The sequence below is a fragment of the Pangasianodon hypophthalmus genome, chromosome 20, assembly GCF_027358585.1.
Source record: "Pangasianodon hypophthalmus isolate fPanHyp1 chromosome 20, fPanHyp1.pri, whole genome shotgun sequence".
NCBI classification, from domain to species: Eukaryota; Metazoa; Chordata; class Actinopteri; order Siluriformes; family Pangasiidae; genus Pangasianodon; species Pangasianodon hypophthalmus.
Window position 1 is genome coordinate 13,821,781 of NC_069729.1, and position 20,271 is coordinate 13,842,051.

A 20,271-nucleotide genomic window follows, 5' to 3' on the forward strand; every position below is an offset into this window, starting at 1 on the left:
TGGCGCTACAGAACAACATGGTACATTTTAGCCCATATCTCGAGAAACCTGAGATTCTCTGATTCCTTGGCTAATTCTAAAGCAATTTGGGTCATTAATTGTCCTCCCATTTATTATCTGCCAATCATTAATCTCCGCCCTTTTAGATTTTGAGATCATTTGCATTACATGCTAAACCTACTTTTGCAATCTAGTGCTAGGATTTTTGCCATATCTTCATAAAACTGGTGTCAAATTACTCAGTCTTACATGAGTCTGAACCTCAATAATTATCTAAAATATATTAACATTTGTAAAAACATGGATCCCAAGCAATCCTTGCAAGGCGGAGCCTAATTTACTCAAATAGCTGAGTGGTTGCATGTAGAAACCTGAAAGGCATATACAGCACAAGATTCTGAAGCCATATGCAAAGTTCTGAAAACTGTTTCTCAGCTACCGTAAGTTTGATTGAGTTGAATGCTGGTATATGGCATCTTTATGCTAATCCGTAGGTGGATTTCTGATCACCTGAATACTTTATAAAACATGGCCGCCATCAGCTGATCAGTTTGCAGCAGGCATTTATCTATCATCATGAAACTTGAATGGTAGGTCCATCTAAAGACCTGCTAGTAACTGGTGTGACCTCACTCAGCTTGGCCACTGGGGGCACTTTTCATGTTTTGGCATATAAAAACAAACATATCTGTTGTAGAATACGGACTAGAGTGAAATTTCTCCTGATTCTTTTGCAAAAAACAAAAAATGTGCCGTTTGGACCATTTAGCTCCGCCCACTCAAACTTCTAATAATTTGCATAAAATGCAAACCTATTTTTGTGAACTAGTTCTAGGATTTTTGCGCTATCTTCACAAAATTCAAGTCAAATTGCTTACCAGAGCCTGAAGCTCAATAATGATCAAAAACATGCTGAGATTTATAAACAATATGCCCTCCACATGCCAATCAATCCTAGTGGGGCGGAGCTTGGTTTGCACAAATAGCTATAGGTTACAGGAATAGTTGCATGGATTTGCACAAAACCTGAAAGGCCAATTCAGTACAACATTTTGAATTATACTGCTGGTTTGAGAAACAGTTTGCACTAACCAAAATTATCCAGTATAACAGTCGGTCTGTGGCCAGAAACTGACATGTCTGAGGAGCATAAAAGTGGAGCTCATAGCCTCTAACTGTACACCAACAAGGTGAACCAACGTGGTGCATGGAGCTAATAAACTGGCATCTCAGTGTAAATAAATCTTAGAACACATACTGTCTTTCTACATTAAAACATTGTGTATCAGAAAATTGCACTGATTCTAAAATATGCTTTAGGGTTTTTACAAAACCCTAGTCGAAATGTGTGGTGAACATTTTGCAATCTAGTAGTTAGGAAGGATAAATTTAATGACATTAAACATAGCACCCTTTGTTTAAGCGGTTTCTCTCCACACAATCATGACAGTCAGCAGTATTAGATCCTCCTTTTGCATTCATCAGAGTGTGATTTAAAAAAACAAAACAAAACAAAAAAAAACTTACATGTTAAGGGAACATAATCAGAAAACAGAATTAAATGAAAAATTTACACACAATCAATATGTATATGTTTAAGTTTTCAATATATATTAAATAGATTTCATATAACAATAATTACTCAGTATTTTAGAGTGTGGATTAGAGTGTTAAAATCTATAAAGGAAGGGACTGTAAAAGAAAGTGTTACTTCTGAATGTACACAAAAATATTTGTGAAGAAGCAGAGCTGAATAATGCATTAACAAGATTCACTCTCTCTTATTCTGTGCTACTGAACTTGACATGATTTTTTTTTTTACAAAACTAAAAATTTACGGGAGATGTTGGGTGAGAAGGCAATGCTGGACATTGTGTTCCTTTTGACCTCATTGCATCCTGTTATTCCAGGGAAGGCAGAGTGCACTGTGGTAAAGGTCAGAGCGCAGAGTGATGTTCAGCCTTGTCATTGCACAAATATGTCTGTGGGCACTCCAAAACCTTACACTTAAACCTGTGCCTTTGAATTACAGGAAAGTTTTATTTCTTTATTTATTTTCATATAGCATGATCGACTGAGTATGCCAAGACAAATTTAAATAGCTGAATCATGCTAATGTTAGATAGAAACTGAAGAGCACTCAATCAGCAGAAATAAGATGTTTTTATTAATGAAAAAATAATTAAATTAAAGTTGTAATGAAGGATTCCCTATACCTGTGGTTCTTAAAGTTGGGTCTGTGATTTTAATTTATTTTTTAAATGATGTTAAAGTGGTGATGAGTTGTTGTATTTGTTGTACGAGAGTGAGTCAAATGAAAATAGTACTTTAAATTTGTACAACAGTAAAAATGTACTCCTGGTCCACTCTTCTACTGCTACCTTAAAACTTTTGTGACACCAGGCAGTTAATGTTCTTTTTATTTGGCATTATAGGAAAATAATCAACGATTATGTGATGTGATGCCACCTGACACAAAGTCTTACTGTTACCACCCTGAAGTTGATTATTTTCCTATAACAGCATGTCTTGAAGTGTTTTATGCCTCTTATAATAGAGCAATTTGCCAGTGATTACAACACTTCGTACTTTTTATCCATTTATAGTTGCATTTGTTGTGGAACATGTGCGAAACAATTTCCTGTTATCAGCTATAAAGTCATTCCCTCACCAACCTTTATTTTTTTTCTCTCCTTTGTAGTTTGTTATACAAAAAATGCAGCTGGTCATGTTACAGAGAAAAAACTGGAAAACACGAAATCTTCTATCATGATGATTTTCTCGTGGCAGGAAACTTACTGACTGTTACAAAGCATTGACACTGGAGACTCCTTCAGTAAAATTTAAATAAACATCTCCTTACAGAAAACTTCACCACATCAATGATTATAAGTTTTTCTTTGTTTAATAACCTTTTTTTAGATTATGTGGCACGTCTGCTATCATTACTACAGACATGATAATGTATTAGAACAAATGCATTAATATAAACCTGTGATTTTAATTAGAGCTGGAACTATTGTCAGAGCTGCTGTTATAGAATATTAATCAACACCTTCTGAACAATCAGATTTAAGAGCAGCACTGTGGCATAATAATGTGTATGTTAAAAAAAAGTGTCATGAATGAGCGTTAAATATGTCACCCTTTTGGATGCTCTGTATAACAGCACAAAAACCTCTAGATAGTAATGTCAAAGTGTCTGAAAAGACTTTCTGCTGAAGCAAAGCTAAATGGCGTGGAAAACCAATTCCCAACATCACTTATAACTATAATGACTTTATTATTTTTTATTACTTATCCTATTTTTGTAACATACTATCCCTATATACTGAGCAAACAGAATGGATGGTGATGTTAAAAATATCACTTGCATTCGCAACACAATTTATTTCAAATCTATAATCTTTTTTTTTGTAACTATATTACAAGAATTGTAACTCAATTTACAAATATAGCACCAATTCCTGTTAATAATTGTGAACTTATGAACCGGCCTACTTTGGCTGATGATAGCACATTTCTTATTTGAAGAGTGTTCTGTTCAAACTGGGAGCAAAACAATGTCAGGAAAGGAAAGGAAAGTATTATTCTGATTACGCAGCACTGGTCTGCAGTGCTAAGCCTGTTTTTTTTTCCCAAACGAAATCACATATTTGTGGTCCTTTACTGCTGATCAAACATTTTTCATATCTATTGTATTTCCTGTTTGCTTAATAACGGTACAGATAAAACTGAATAAGACATTATTAATCGAAGAACAAACAACAGTATTATTATAACATGGAAACAAAGCCTTTTTCTATACATTCAACACATAGTTCAGGTTATAACTGTAACAAAGATCGGATACTGACTCAGGAATTAGAGACAGTTTGATAATACTTCCAAAGCTACATTGAGACACTGTTTTTTTTTTTGTTTTTTTTTTACACTTACATCAGGTTCTCTGAATGTGCTTTTGCCTAAGACTTTACATGCATCCTTTCCATTCATACATTCATTCATACCTAGGGACTATTTAGAGTCGCCAATTCACTGGCATGTCCTTGTGAGTTGGGAAGAAACAGAGGGAACCCAGATTTGAAAGACTGTTGCAGAAGTCATTAATGAGAAAGTTATTTGAGTGAAATTTGGGGGGAAAAAAAAGTTCTGGTGTATATATGTCACTGATGAAAATGTGTTATGGATATGACATGAGAAACAGTCCTTTAGTAAATGCGAAGAACACAAGGCTTCCTTTAGTGGTTTCAAACTGAAGTAAGACAAAATTTTACAAAAAAATCCCCTTTATGCCCATTTCCACTTCAGCCTTGCTGATGATGATCACTCGTTCCTGTTTTTGAAATGATGACTTGGTAAAGCATGCTGTTTGGTATGAGAAATCCCTTATATCTGATGGATATATCACATATGACACATGGAACATATTTCCTTAAAAATTCAATCAGTCATATATAGACTTAAGTTGGGAATTTATTGTGGGCTCATTATGTTTTCATGGTGAGGTGGATATTTGCAGGGAAAAGACTGTATATACACATATTTTCTCTACAACTTTACCTGCTCTTTTGATTACATAAGTGATTAAATAGTTTTTGCTAGTTCGCCTGGCTTTCAAAGATTTAAAAAATGAGCAACGTTGTATGACAGGGTTAAAGTTATAATCTGCTGCTACTGAAAACCTCACATGTAACTTGTATCTGTATCTGTAAAGTCCAACATGCATCTGTATGTAGTTGATATATTGCCGGACACCTTTGAACAATGATTCGGTTAATTGTCACTCTCAGTTGGTGTTTTGCTGAACCTCACACAGCGGTCAGCTGACAAGTACGGATTTCCTAACAGACATGGCAGAGGAAATCCGTTCATTTTCCTGTCAGGAAAAGATCGTTTACTCGTTCTCCTCTCTTTCGAAATGGTGCATAGTCAGTTAGAGAACCTCCCTTGCTCACCAGGAACAGACTGACACTTCATTCCCCAAAAGCAAGAAGAATGCTAAAGAACTCGGTGGACATGAAAGAGTGAAACTTCTCCATCCTGCCTCATAACTCATGGTTTAAGGGAGGTTTGGGTGGATTTTTTCTTGCATGCTTATCTTTGAGGATTTTAGGAGTGCCCAAGTGTCCTTGATCTCAGAAAGCAGCCATGCGTTATCTCTTCATTTTAGGACTCATAGTGCTGTGTAGTTTACAAATTGAGGTAAGTTGTTTTGAAGTTATAGTATCTTTAATATGTAAGGTTTAGGATTCTTTGCAGTTTCTAGGCAGCATGTAGCCAGATATTTCCCCTTAAAATCTCACTGTAACTTCAGATCTTAGACACCAGCTGGTTTTCCGTACACAGCATATTTCCATGATCTGATTTGCTGATTTGGTTTAAGGCTACCTCGAATCGCTGTGATGAGCCACGCACTGTACGCCACTCCACTCTGTGCACGTCGTGCGCTGCTGCACCTGCTATTGTCTGCCCACAAGGCTACAAGAAGACTTCAACTGATGCTGAGTGCCGGTAAATGACAACATCTCATCCAGCTTATATGAGAAATCTGCAAAAGTTTTGCTCCAACACTACCAGGTGTAATGTTCAGATGTGGATTTGGACTAAGCTTTGCAGGAAAGAAACCCTGTTTTATCAAGGGCACATCATATAACAACTACAATGCAAAGTAAAACTTTTGTGATTTTAAAATACAATACAAATTGACAGTTCAGTGATGTTTGGCCTCTGAAGTTTGCTTCTCCACTGTACTGTTCATTACTGTTATTCATTAACCTACTTTTGCTAACAAGTAACAAACCGTAGCAAGTTTAGCACAAGTTAGTGCAAGCTGCATACCTAAATCATTACACACTCGCCTCAAACTGCAATGATTTGTTCAGTTATTAAATAGACTTGTTTATGTGGCTCCTGACACTGTACGGTACACTGTTATCTAAAAAATGGTCAAAAGAACATTACTGAGGTAGAACATTAATAATGTTGAACGTAAATTACTCTGTGTTATCCATCAAACAGAGCAATTATTTTCAATTGCAATTTTTTGCAATTATTATTTTGCAAATATTATTTGCAATTATTTTCTCATGCAGTTTGTGCAACGTTTGCTACATTAGCCTTATAACTATAGGACACCAAATATGGTTTGGCTGATACGCATGATTCATTTTGGTTCATCCTTTAGTTCTCCTGATGGCCCTGATTATCTGGATCAAGCACTACAAAAATGACTGTATCTTGAATATAGACAAATGTATCTAGTAATTCCTATTTTAAGATTACAATAAATCAAATATTTAATTACTAAGTCTATTTCTAGACATTGTAACTAATGTCAAGCTTGAAACTTTCTTGTTCTACTGGCAATTTTTTTTTTACCTAATTTTAAATTTTTTTTAGAAAGAAGCAAAATTATCAGACAATAGAAGAAAAATTTAAAGCTTGAAATGTGTAAAAGCATCTAAAACAGACTGAATTATATTGTATCTGATTTATAATAATCTCATAAATAGAAATATTAGATATTCAGGATACAGCATATTATAGCAAGATAGCATATTTTGCACTGGGTGTGACAGATTTTTGAAATTTCTGTCTAGCTTTAGTCAGAGTGTGTTGTGTCTGATTTCTCAGCTACACGGTGCAAATCGGCGATCGCCTGCTGGAGCTGCCTGGCTGCTCTCGCTCCTGTGAGAAAGTCACTCTCATAAAGCGATGCTGCCCCGGCTTCTTCGGGTCTCTGTGTTCACGTGAGTTTGATGACTATACATCTAATTCTGCTTTAGATATCGTCTATGCTGTTCCTCTTGCTACAATGAACTGTATTAAGGCAGTGTTTTATCTGTTCAGCGTGTCCTAGCTTATCAGGCAAAGTGTGTAACTGGCATGGTACCTGCATGGATGGTGAATCAGGAAATGGCACCTGTGTGTGTGAGGTAATTTATAAAACCTTCTTTTTACTTATGGTTACATTCTATTCTGTATTATATTATCATATTAATGAGATTAATATCAATAAACACAAAAGACATCCTTTGGGCCTTTAATTATTATTATTATTATTATTATTATTAGTAGTAGTAGTAGTAGTAGAAGTAGTAGATACTATATTGCTATATTATAACAACAAATATGCTATCTTATGTTTTTCCGCCATCAATTTATTAAATAACTAAGTAGCTACTGCTGCACAGTTCTGTGTTTTGTCACTGTTTGCATATCCATGTGTGTTTCTGATTAATAAAATAAAATGTTTTTCTGACATCCATACAATCCATCAGAATGGTCAGAATCCATCCTTGCATCATGTCTGTAGTTCATCAGATGCTGGGATTCTTGAACAAGTAGCGCACACTAATGTGCATCGCTCCACCAGTATATACTGTATGTTGCTTAACGCTTAAAATAAAAATTGCTTTGCACAAATAAGTAGAGCATTTTGGTTGGTGGATGGGAAAAAAAAGCACTGCTGATTGCTATATCAACAGCATACTTGTTCTTTGGAGAACTACAAATACAAACCTGAGCCTTGTTGTGTAATCTGCTTGTAATCTGCAATTGGTTACAGTACCGAGTCTAAGTCCACTACCAAAGACTGATTTTTTAAACCAGTCATTAAAAACTAATCATCTTTTGAGAAACTGTATTTATCAAATGATATTACAAATATGAAAATAAGATCAAATGTGTTGAGAACTGCAGTGTCTTTGAATATGACCGATGGGCTTTAGTTTGAGAGCATATATGAACTCAGAGACCTGCTTCAATTGGTTTTGAGTAGCTTTATGATTATGAAAGTTTTTATGTATGTAAAACATGAGCAAACTTGTTAACACCATTTACAATGCCTAAAGTTGCACTGGGAGTGGTGTTTGTATGCACACATTAATATAACCAAAGAACAGGTATTAGATTTGCATTAAAATTCCTGAAGATAAAATAAAACCATTTATTCTGTTAAAGATGATTGAAATTCTGACTCAATGTCTCATCCGCACTTCTGATTCTAACAGCATTTAAATTGAAAATCGATTTTCTTGACATTGCGAAGAAAAAACACGTCTACACTCTTTCATTTTGCACTCATATCGTAGTTTGAACAGTTTTTCAATATTGTTTCCTTCCACTACTTTGTACGAAACATAATTACGTCAATTATTTGTTGTTAATCATCTGCAAACTAACTGCACACACAATTTATCAGAATGCACAAACAAATTAGTGAGCTTTATTTAGTATCTTAGAAATTCAGTGCCATAGATTTTTTGTTTTGCAAATAATAGTTCAGTATTCTATGCATGTATATTCTCTTAGAAATCCTATTAAAACTGCTTATGTTACAAAATCTGTGACAATGCATGCACATAAATGAATGCTAATGATTTGTTCTTCCAGGAATATTTCTATATATGACTGCAAACAAATTGCAGAAAATCCCTTTAAAATAAATCGTGTCTTATTAACTCAAGGCAATAGTGAAGATAACAACACACACACACATGCACACAATATCAAGGGAGAGCAAAAAAAAAAAAAAATGATATGATAGGAGGTTAAATGTGTTACTGAAGTGAAATCTGTGTGAACAGGCAAATCATATAGGTGTCAGTTTCACACAACAGCTATTTTTCACAAACAGCTAAGACTGTGGTCCTGAATAATCAGTGGAGAATCAATCTGCTGGGTAGAATCTGTGCTTGTTGAATGTCCTTGGCAGTGCTTTTAAACTACAGCCTCCTGCATCTCTCTGCTTTCTAGTCTAGTAAAGTACTTTCAAGTTTCCCTTGTGCAGGTGTAGTGCAGTACATGTGTGTGACTGAGTGTATTTGCAGGAGGGCTACACTGGGTTTGTGTGTCAGAAATGCTCTAATGAGAAGACCTACGGTGAGCGCTGCAGCTCAGGTATGTGACACATTTAATGCTAACTTTTGATTTCTCTCTTCTTCTTTATGTTTTATATTCTTGAATCTGCATTCATGGTATCTTCAGGTTGCAGCATTACACTGGAGATTCCATTGTTACGTTGTACAACTAAGTTTCCATTTACAAATAAAAATGAGCATAGTCACATAGCATTTTAATCAAATTCACCACTGTACATACATAGCTCACTTGTAATATCTGTTTTGCCTTTGTTTTTAGCTTTCCAATATGCAACCTAATAAACTTTATGCAAGACATTTAAGACTGGGTTGGAAGTTGACCTTTTAACAAGACAATAACCCTAAGCATACTGCCTAAGCTACACTGCCTAAACTACACTGGAGTAGTTCCAAACCAAACATTTCAGGATTCAGATGTGTAAACTTGATAGAACCTGATATTCCAGAAGACTTGCAGCTGTAATTGCAGCTACAAGTGCAATGGTTAATTATCATTTGACTTGCACAATATGTCTCACATTTTTACAAGGTAATATATACAGTACAAATTGTAACAGTACAAAAGTGCAAAAGTTCAAAAGGGGGAATAATTATGCAAAGAATGGTCATTTGTTGTAATGTGTCATGCTTACAATTATGCAGTTAACTGACAATGATCAGAGGCATGTTTAGGACAGAGCTGAAGCACCAGGAAAACAGAAAGTAGAACAGTAAACAAAACAGAAACCAGACAGAAGGAAATGAATGAATGAAACAGAATATACACCGAAAATCTGTGATCAACTTTGAGCATATAGCAATTAATGCAAAAAATTATAATGTATATGTCATATTGTGATGTAAGTCACAGCACCTGTGATAGGGCAAAATATGTATTATAAAATTATAAATATGTCCTGTATTTCAGAAAATATGTTAGCAAATTTAGCTAAACATGATTGTCAACATAGGTCTAGACCTTGACAGGGATAAAGTGGTTATGAAAGATGAATATAGGAATAAATAATCTTATCTGTTGCCATAAAATAAACTTTATGTACATACTATTAGAGATACACTTATCTGGTCGCTTTGCAAGTGTATATGAAATTAATTCTGTCAGTTTCACACAAACACTGAATCCACAGTATTGACATATTATTTATATTAAGAAATTTTTTTGCTTAACTGTGTTCTGCTATACATGGTTTTTATGTATCTTTATGAATGGTAATGTACATTTGCTTTAGTGTGCGATTGTGTACATGGAGAGTGTAATTCGGGTCCAGATGGAGATGGACGGTGTTACTGTCAACCACCATATTCAGGACCAAAGTGTGACAAAGGTAATGGTTGATTATACCAATATTTATCTGTCACAGTATTACAATGTTTAAAGAAACAGAGTTGTGGAAAATATAAATATATCCTATATACATCCCAAATGTATTTGAGCAACCAAAACATTTCTTTAGTTTCTTTAGTTTTGCACTAGGGCTATAACAGTTATGTAACAAATACTGGAAGTATAAACTGGACCAAAAATAAAGCTCACAGACTTCAGTTTTAATAATGTTAAAAATTAAAACTAAACTGAAAATATGTTTCTATCTGCATCACTTCTAATAGCTCTACTTTGGAACTTATGGCCATGTCTCCTGCCTGTGTGTCAGCCAATGAAATTCTTGTGATATCAGTCTGAACCCTTTGGAAGCCATTCTTCAGCCTTCCCCCTTTCTAGGCTGCATGCTTTCATTCTTGCATGGTTTAGGTTAAAAAAAAAACAATTAGACATTTAAAAATGAATGTACAGTACCTTTGTAGTGTTATACTTTTAATAATTGAGGCTACCAGTTGTCATCAGAAATAACATAATTAGCTGAATGGAGTCATCCATTATTTAAAAAAATGGAAAGAAAATGACATCACATGCAACCAAGAGGCCAAGGATAACTCTAAAGCAGATCAAAAGATCCACAGCTCAGATGCGAGAAATTGTTCACAGGACAACCATAGCCCAGGCACTCCACAAAGCTGAGCTTTATGGAATTACCTTGAGAACACCATCCCCCCAGTGAAGCATTGTGGTGGTAGTATCACATTGTGGGGATCAGCAAGGACTGGGAAACTGGTCAAGATGAATGGAAGTAAATACAGGGAAATCCTAGAAGAAAACCTGTTCCATTCTGCAAGACATTTAAGACTGGGTTGGAAGTTGACCTTTTAACAAGACAATAACCCTAAGCATACTGCCTAAGCTACACTGCCTAAACTACACTGGAGTAGTTCCAAACCAAACATTTCAGGATTCAGATGTGTAAACTTGATAGAACCTGATATTCCAGAAGACTTGCAGCTGTAATTGCAGCTACAAGTGCAATGGTTAATTATCATTTGACTTGCACAATATGTCTCACATTTTTACAAGGTAATATATACAGTACAAATTGTAACAGTACAAAAGTGCAAAAGTTCAAAAGGGGGAATAATTATGCAAAGAATGGTCATTTGTTGTAATGTGTCATGCTTACAATTATGCAGTTAACTGACAATGATCAGAGGCATGTTTAGGACAGAGCTGAAGCACCAGGAAAACAGAAAGTAGAACAGTAAACAAAACAGAAACCAGACAGAAGGAAATGAATGAATGAAACAGAATATACACCGAAAATCTGTGATCAACTTTGAGCATATAGCAATTAATGCAAAAAATTATAATGTATATGTCATATTGTGATGTAAGTCACAGCACCTGTGATAGGGCAAAATATGTATTATAAAATTATAAATATGTCCTGTATTTCAGAAAATATGTTAGCAAATTTAGCTAAACATGATTGTCAACATAGGTCTAGACCTTGACAGGGATAAAGTGGTTATGAAAGATGAATATAGGAATAAATAATCTTATCTGTTGCCTCTCTCTTTATGCAGTTACGTCTTCCTGTTCAGACTGCAGTCCCTACTCATACTGTAAAGGAGAGGGTCCGACTGCTCAGTGCGAATGCCTTCCATCCTTTTCAAAGGTTGGACGCGTCTGTGTAGGTAAGTTCTTTTAACATGATAGACATTTCAGATGACATATTGCATGTCATATGCAAGAACAGGTGAAAATGAGCCAATGTTCATACATTTTCATCATATAGTTGCAGTAAATTCATTTTACTGCACAACACTAAAACCTAAAGGTGTGGTGATTGTTTTGGATATAACAGATGTAGAAATATACAGTCTAAAAATAGTTGGCTTTTGGCTTTTGGCTTATCTGAAAATGTCCCTACTTTTGTTTACTTGAAATAGGAAATCTGGACTGTAATAGAATTGATAAGGAAAGGGGAAAAAAAGAACATTTAATGACATAAATCACATTTGCTCTCATCCACCATAGACTGAATAAAATAGCTGGTGCTTTCTGAAAATGGTGTTATATGTTTGACTTTATAGACTATATGGTTGCCAAAATATTGTGGTGCTCTTCCGTATTAAGATTATAAATGACAATTTTAGAGTAATAGCAAGCAGTACACACAAGTCTATAATTAAACCTACAATTCTAATACATTGTCAATTCCCTAATGTTTGGTGGACAAAGATCTCAGCTTTGGATTCTGAGTCAGTCTGACATATTTTACATCACATTGGGAAAATGATTTGACCTCTTCAAAGCATACGATTGGGTTTGTAGATTTGTTCCCAAGCTACATGCTAAATTATATCTAGATATAGATTATAGATTATTGGGAACAGCAAGTGAAAACCCAAAATAGGCACCACAAATTCTACCTGAACTGTACAGCCAATCAGTGGACGAGGGGCTAAAACTGACAAGAACTCTCTCTGGTGTTATTAAAGCAATGGGGGAATTCACCAGCTATTAGAAAAACAAATTATACAGGAAGCTTAATTGGTTAAGATGGGTAAAAACAAGGTTATGAAAACATGTCTCTGTGGTTAGTTTAATCTATATACATAAAAAAAAAAAACTAAAAAATATTTTACTAACAAAGCTACATGAAGTGGTTTGTTACATTCAGCTGATTTTACTGACCGTTGTGTAGACTTGCCAACCCTGAGTATATCATATTGCTCATGACATTGCACCTCTCACATCCAATTTCAGGTGTTTGCAGCAAGGATGTTTGCGACATAAATGCAGATTGTTCGTACAAGGGTGTAGGGCAATTTCAGTGCACATGCAAAACTGGCTTCGAGGGAGATGGCAAATTCTGCACCCCGATCAACTCATGTTCTCGGAATAATGGAGGCTGTCCAACAAACTCCACTGTTTGTGAAAACACAGGACCAGGCCAGGTAAGCATTAGCTTTATTTTCATGCCAATAAATCCTTTAGATCAGCACATAACGTTCATATAGATTACTTTACATGTAATAACTTGATGCACTTATTTATACTTGGCACAATGCATGTTAATTTTCTGATAAATATGTGTATGTCTGTGTTGTCAGTCAATATGTGTATGTCAGAGTGGGATGGAAGGATCAGACCCTCGTGCTGGCTGTAGGCTGAAATCTGCTTGTAAGGAGAGCACATGCCACAGGAGTGCACGATGTGAAACTGGCCAAGATGGAATAGCCAGGTCTGCCTTAGCTCTTTACTCTCCCCAATTTAGTGGTATTTCCAATTCCTCCAAATCCCTAATATTGAAGAAACCTGAGTTTAGTAAAAGGCAATTTGTTAATACATAAGTGACTAGCCTCATTCTGAGTCTCAAATGTACTTTTGATTTTAGTTATGATTTTTGTCACTGCTCAAATTCAATGTTTTGCACTAACTGGAAATGACAGATCAGTGCAGTGTCTCATGTAATTGCACTCCACAGGAATAACTGTAATTTTTAGACAAATTCAAACTGCATTGACCTCTGATGGTGCCACCACCTGCACTAGAGCAGGCTGTGACGACAGAGTACTAAACGTGTCCAGTATTGCACACATTTTCAATGATTTTATTACATCTTGGGTTTGATAATACACTATGGCCCTGATCTACTAAGATACAAAATAACAAGCTCTAATTTATGTGGTATTGGATAATTTGTGCACAGAGTTGTGTGTTAAGTGATTTATAATAAATAATTGTGTGAATGATGTGTAAAATTGGGTGAGGTAGCAATTTTATTGAGATTTTTGTATTTGCTAATTAAATCTCCAGCGTGTAGGAGATTCTCACACAGCTGCCATTTCTGAAGTTACTTTCAGCCTTAGCGGGGCTTAGTGGTTAGCACTGTTACCTTGCACCTCTGGAGGCGGGGGTTTGAATCCCGCCTCCGCCCTGTGTGTGCAGAGTTTGCATGTTCTCCATGTGCTTTGGAGGTTTTCTCCAGTTATTCTAGTTTTCTTCCCCAGTCCAAAGACATGCATTGTAGGCTGATTGGCATTCCCAAAGTGTCTGTAGTGTGTGTGTGATTGTGCCCTGCCATGGGTTGGCAACTCGCCTTGTGCCCTGAGTTCAAAATGTAGTTCCCTGGGATAGGCTCCACACTAGCCTGTGACCCTGTGTAGGATAATGGATAATGGTGTGGATGGATGGATGGACTTTCAGACAAATCATTGTGGGTGAAAAATTTATTGATTTGTTTTGGCACCATTCTATATCAGCTTTAGGTATGCAAAATGACCCAAATAGCATATTCACAGCAAATGTTAAAAATGGATACGATGATTTATTTTGTTCATTTGAAAACATAGAAACCTTTAGTAAATTAGGGCTCTTTTTAATTTGTCTGTGTTGCAAAATGTAGTTGTGTTTGGTTAGGATTAGTACTATACTTGGTCTATCACCCAAAATATTACCCAGTGGTGGTGGAATATTTCCACTGATGGACAGGGTAGAGGCACCTGAGACACTGTGCATAGAGAGACATGGGCAGTCAGTAGTATACTGGAGCTATTATGTAACTACGTAATCATTGACGAAATTGGATTAACATTCAGATTCTTAAAAGATTCTGAGACTTGTGCCCTGTACATAGTTGTGAGAATCTAACCCACTGTCCTGTTTTTTAGGTGTGTTTGCAGTCAGGGACAGATCAGTGATGGGTGGCGCTGTTATGGAGATATCATGGAGCGTGTTTTGGAACTGGATCAGGAAGGCAGCCACGCAGGAAACCTCACCGGAAGCATTGCATTGTTTGGTAGTGCTGCTGACATTATGTGCAGATTGTCTCTCCTCTCTAGAACTTATTCGCACTGCAGATATTTTTAATCAGAGATGATGTAATCAACACAGTGTTTTGTTGTTATAGAGAGAGGATGTAAGCTCATTCTGAGCAAACATGGGCCATTTACAGCATTCATCCCAGTGGATACTTCCCAAGTGAGTAAAAGTAAATGTAAATTTAGTTGCTTTTTATTTTAATCTTTTATCATTCTTTATGATTCTGGTTTTTAGATTTAGTAATTTAGCATAGGCTCTTATCCACACCTCATAAAAATTGCAAGCAGCAGAAGGTTGAATGATACTGAAAGACTAGAAGCAAGTGCTAATTTGCACAAATGCAAATGTGGTCTAGTTTGTAACTAAAAATGGCAAACTCTAAGGACCTATATACTTACAGACCCCTCCGAAAGTATTGGAACAGCAAAGCCAAGACATTTGGGTTTGAGATTAAAAGATGAATATGAAACAATAGATCAGAATTTCAGCTTTCATTTCCTGATATTTCCATCTAGATGTGTTAAACAACATACAACCTTTTATTTTGAACTCACCCATTTTTAAGTGATAAGAAATATTGGAACATGTGACTGACAGGCGTTACTTGTTGCCCAGGTGTGTCCTGGTAGATTGATTGTTTAAACAGTTAATAGCTCTGAATGTCTACTTTTGGTTTGAGCCCTGGGTTTTGCCTGTCAAGACTGCATTTGTTGTTAAAAATACTAAACCAACATGAAGGCCAGAGAGCTGTCTATGGAAGAAAAAAAGCAAAGTCATTTTGAAGCTGAGAAAGAGGGAAAAACGATTAGATCCATTGCACAAGCTTTGGGCATAGCCAATACAACAATTTGGCATGTCCTGAAAAAGAAAGAAACCACTGGTGTACCAAAAACCAGACATTCATTGATGAGAGAAATATTGTGAGAGCTGTGAAGAAAAACCCAAAAAACAACAGTTGAAGAAGATTCAGAAAGCAGAAATATAGTTGCCATACCACAAGATGGAAACCACTCATCGGCAGTAAGAATGGAACCAAGATTAACCTCTACCAAAGTGCTGGAAAGGCCGAAGATGAAATAAATTCAGAAGTCTACAGAAACATTCTGCCTGCAAATTTACAGAGAAATGCATCCAATCTAAATGGGAGAATCTTCATCATGCAGCAAGACAATGACCAAAACACACTGCCAACACAACAAAGGACTTCATCAAGGGAAAAAGTGGAAGGTTTTATACTGGTCAAGTCAATCACCAGACCTTAACCCAAATGAGCATGCATTTCACCTCCTGAAGAGGAGACTGAAGGGACAAACCCCTCAAAACAAACAACAACTGAAAGAAGCTGCAGTACAAGCCTGGAAAAGCATCACAAAAGAAGAATGGAACAGTTTGCTGATGTCAGTGGGTCACCGGCTTGAGGCAGTTATTACAAGCAAGGGATATGCAACTAAATATTAAGTGTTATTTACTTTAAGACTATCTGTTCCTATACTTTTGGTCACCTAAAAATTGGGTGGTCTGCCACCAAAGGTGCCATGTTCTAAGTTGTTTTAAAATCAGGAAATGAAAGCTGAAATTCTGATCTATCGTCTCATATTCATCTTTTGACCTCAAACCCAAAGGTCTCCAGTGTATAGCAAAAACAAAGAATTGCCTTGCCGTTCCAGTACTTTCAGGGGGCACTGTAAATACTTTCTGGCAACTTTTACATAAAACTTTTTTACCCAGTGACTCCATTTTTAGGTCACAAAATTCTCACAACCCCTCCTAAGACCACCACCCCAAAAATTCCTATGTTTGTTATTTAAAGATTAAAATTGATCTTAACAAACCCAGGATAGCTTCTAAAGTCAGGGTAATGGAAATAAGGAGATCTAGTGATTCACAGTATCAAATGCAGCTGAGAGATGGAAGAATGGTTAAGGCTGAGGACCTAGAGTTTCCTCAGATTGATTTAAATTGTGTGTAATCTTTTGGTATGGATATAATTAATCTCTATATAATGAAACGTGTGTATGTAGCTATCTATGGGCAAACTTAACCAGGCAAGAAGAGCAGAAGCCATCTGCAAACACCACCTCATTCTTGGCCAACGTCTTTACAAAGATTTGGAGGGACAAGATTTGTGGACATATGGAGGGGAAATTATGAGATTTAAACCAAACAAGGTGAAAAACGGTTTTAAAATTACAATTTTGTTCTACATATGATTGTTTCTATTCACAGCTGATTTTTGTTTGTGCTTTGCAGAAGTTTATTTCAAAAAAAGATCCTGATACACCATTCACGATAATCAGGAGTGACATACCTGCATCCAATGGAATTATTCATATAGTGGACAAAGTCTTTACTTTTGCTACTAAAGACACTTCTGACAGTGTTGAGGTAAAATAATGATTGAAATTCTGTATTAAAGAATAATAAAAAGTTTAATTTACACATTGTTCCCCTAACTCCAAATGTATTTGATCAGTTAAGCTAACAAATGGATGCTTCTAGCTACCAGGTTAGCATTGTACAAAGTGCATACTTAGACCATCATATATTTTGCCTCAATCTATGCCAGGTTCTTCAGTAAGTAAGAAATAAAACATGGTGGGGTGTACTGATATAGGAAAATCATCAACAGTGGTGCGGCGTGATGACATTACCTCCCAGAAATTGATTTTCTAATAACAGAATGTCCCAAAGTGTTTTATTTCTCTTATACCACAACAATTTGTCAACAATTATTATTTATTAAAGAACGACATGTCATATTTTTATTTGTAGATAGTTATGTTTAATGTTAAAAAAAGGTCATTCCTGTTATCACTTATGTCTTAACAGTTATAAACAGTTGTTCCCTCACCAGCTTCTCTTTCCTCTCTCTCTTGAAGATAATAAGACAAAAAAATGCAGTCACCAAGAAACCACAATTTCCAATGTCAGAAGACATACAGCTGCAAAGGTTACAGCTGTACCTCTGTGTGCTAGACTGGACAAAAACAAGTACAAAGTGAAAAAAGTGCTGTTTTCACAGAAAGCTATACCATATCAAAAATTACATTCATTTTTAAAATCCGTTTATGTGGAGTGTCCACCGTACACGTTCCTGTGTAAGTCGTTACTATAGAAACAAAAATGTATTTGAACAACTGCATTAACATAAGCCTTTTGCCTTCGCAGTTATAGGAAATTTATTGAGAATCCAACACAAACAACACACACATATACATATACTTACATACATATATATATATATTTATATGTGAGTGTGTGTGTGTGTGTGTGTGTGTGTGTATGTGTGTATACATGCATACATATATTAATATACACACATATATATGTATATATATATGTGAGTGTGTGTATATATATGTATGTATGTATGTATGTATATACATATATATGTGTGTGTGTGTGTGTGTGTGTGTGTGAGTGTGTTTGTGTGTGATTTTATATATATATCACATCACGTGTAGACCCTCTGTGGTTTCTAAAACATCTTGAAGCAGGAATCTCTTCCTTCCTTAGCATGTTATTGGTATCAGACTCAAAGAAGATGTATGACCCAAAATTGAAATGATGACTTTAAATACCAAATATACCTTGGCTGATCAACTACATTTGAATTACATTTGAGTTAATTTGTGTAAATTAGATTTTTGGAGAAATCATTTCTTTCATTAATCATTAAGTGGCATCTATTGTTTTCTAACTCATACTGTTATGCAACTGTAGTTCTCTTCAAAAACCATCGGGGACATTCTAGCGGAAGATGCCAGATTCAATAGATTTGTATCTCTGATAGATGTGAGTGTTCTTTACTTTTTTCTGAACTTTTGGATGATCAGGGTCTTCAACCTCTTCAAATAAAATCAAATGCATGCTTGTCTGGTTTTTTCTAACTGAACTGGAGCTGATTTGATATTGTGTTATAGAACTGTGGAGCTCCAATGCCTCTCCAAGGTCCAGGGCCACTCACACTGTTTGTCCCAACCAATAAAGCCGTGGACAGATCTAGGGACGGTAGTATTATATACATGCTAAAGGATGTAAGTATTCAATGTGAATATATATATGTAGTTCGAGTTCAAGCCAGTATTTTATTATTTTCATTGCTCAACATATATCTTTCTCTCCCAAAGGCCAAGCACAAACTCCAGGAGCTTCTGAGGCACCATATGTTCTCTCAGGCAGCAGTAAGGCTCTGTTTGCATTTTAGCTTTTAATAGTGTCAATGATTTTTTTTTCATTTATTTTTAAATTTTCCCATATTTTATTTATAATATATATATATATATATATATATATATATATATATATATATATATATATATATATATATATATAGATATATATATATTTCACAGTACTGTGCAAAAGTCTTAGACACCCTATTTTTTTTAGTACAAACTTTGTTATAGATTTTTATGGCTTCTACATTATTGATTCAGTACAAAAACATCTTAGATTTCCAAACATTAGTTTTCTAGCACAAAATTAAATGTTCCAGAAAAATGTTTGTATGTCAGTAAAGAAAGCAGCATATTACATAAGAGACACTTTTCAGACAAAAACCATTATGAAGGCTGCTGGGTTTTGCTGCAAAAATAAGAAGCAAGTGTGACAGTCAAAGTCTCCAGAAGAACTGTGCGTGCTTCTGCAAGATGCCTAGTAAAACTTACAGCTCATTTCCTTATAAAACTGCACACTGAGAGTATAAAACTGAGACTACTATTTTTTTTTTTAAGTGAAGGATCATATACTGATTTTGTTTCATTTATTACTGGTTACTGCTCTTTATAGTATTTTTTTTAATGTAGAAACATTTAGTTTCATTATTGTTGGAAGCATCTTTGCTCTACAGCCTTTCTTTGCATGTGCCTAAGACTTCTGCACAGTACTATAATATATATATATATATATATATATATATATATATATATATATATATATATATATGTATGTATATAGTGTGTACACTGTAAAGAGAAACTGCCTTCAAACTTTGAGATCTAGTGGGTGGAATAATAATGAATTGAAGTAACGTCTGGTTGTCCAGGAAGTTACAGTGTTCAGCTACACAGTGAAGTTTTGTGTGACATTGAAGAACTGGATATAAATATATAAATATACTAATATAAATATAATAATGTAAACATGTTTTGTCGATATAGACCTCCATTACTTGTTAGCTTCATATCTCTGGTGCAAAACTAAACCAGCAAATGTCAAACACCAAAC

The 20,271-nt window shown here is 35.3% G+C and overlaps 1 protein-coding gene across 1 annotated transcript in view; it reads left to right on the forward strand.

Moving 5' to 3' along the window:
• Positions 1–4,917: 4,917 nt before the first annotated feature.
• Positions 4,918–20,271, forward strand: part of stab1 (stabilin 1) — an 88,193-nt gene continuing 72,839 nt past the window's right edge. Inside the window, exons 1-16 of the mRNA XM_026932816.3 lie at positions 4,918–5,205; positions 5,387–5,514; positions 6,637–6,752; positions 6,853–6,938; positions 8,835–8,904; positions 10,115–10,210; positions 11,799–11,909; positions 12,985–13,175; positions 13,332–13,462; positions 14,892–15,019; positions 15,131–15,201; positions 17,064–17,210; positions 17,293–17,427; positions 18,766–18,837; positions 18,966–19,079; positions 19,173–19,226. Coding sequence (XP_026788617.3) covers positions 5,152–5,205; positions 5,387–5,514; positions 6,637–6,752; positions 6,853–6,938; positions 8,835–8,904; positions 10,115–10,210; positions 11,799–11,909; positions 12,985–13,175; positions 13,332–13,462; positions 14,892–15,019; positions 15,131–15,201; positions 17,064–17,210; positions 17,293–17,427; positions 18,766–18,837; positions 18,966–19,079; positions 19,173–19,226 — 1,704 coding nt within the window. The 5' untranslated portion in view covers positions 4,918–5,151. The remainder of the gene's footprint in view (positions 5,206–5,386; positions 5,515–6,636; positions 6,753–6,852; positions 6,939–8,834; positions 8,905–10,114; positions 10,211–11,798; positions 11,910–12,984; positions 13,176–13,331; positions 13,463–14,891; positions 15,020–15,130; positions 15,202–17,063; positions 17,211–17,292; positions 17,428–18,765; positions 18,838–18,965; positions 19,080–19,172; positions 19,227–20,271) is intronic.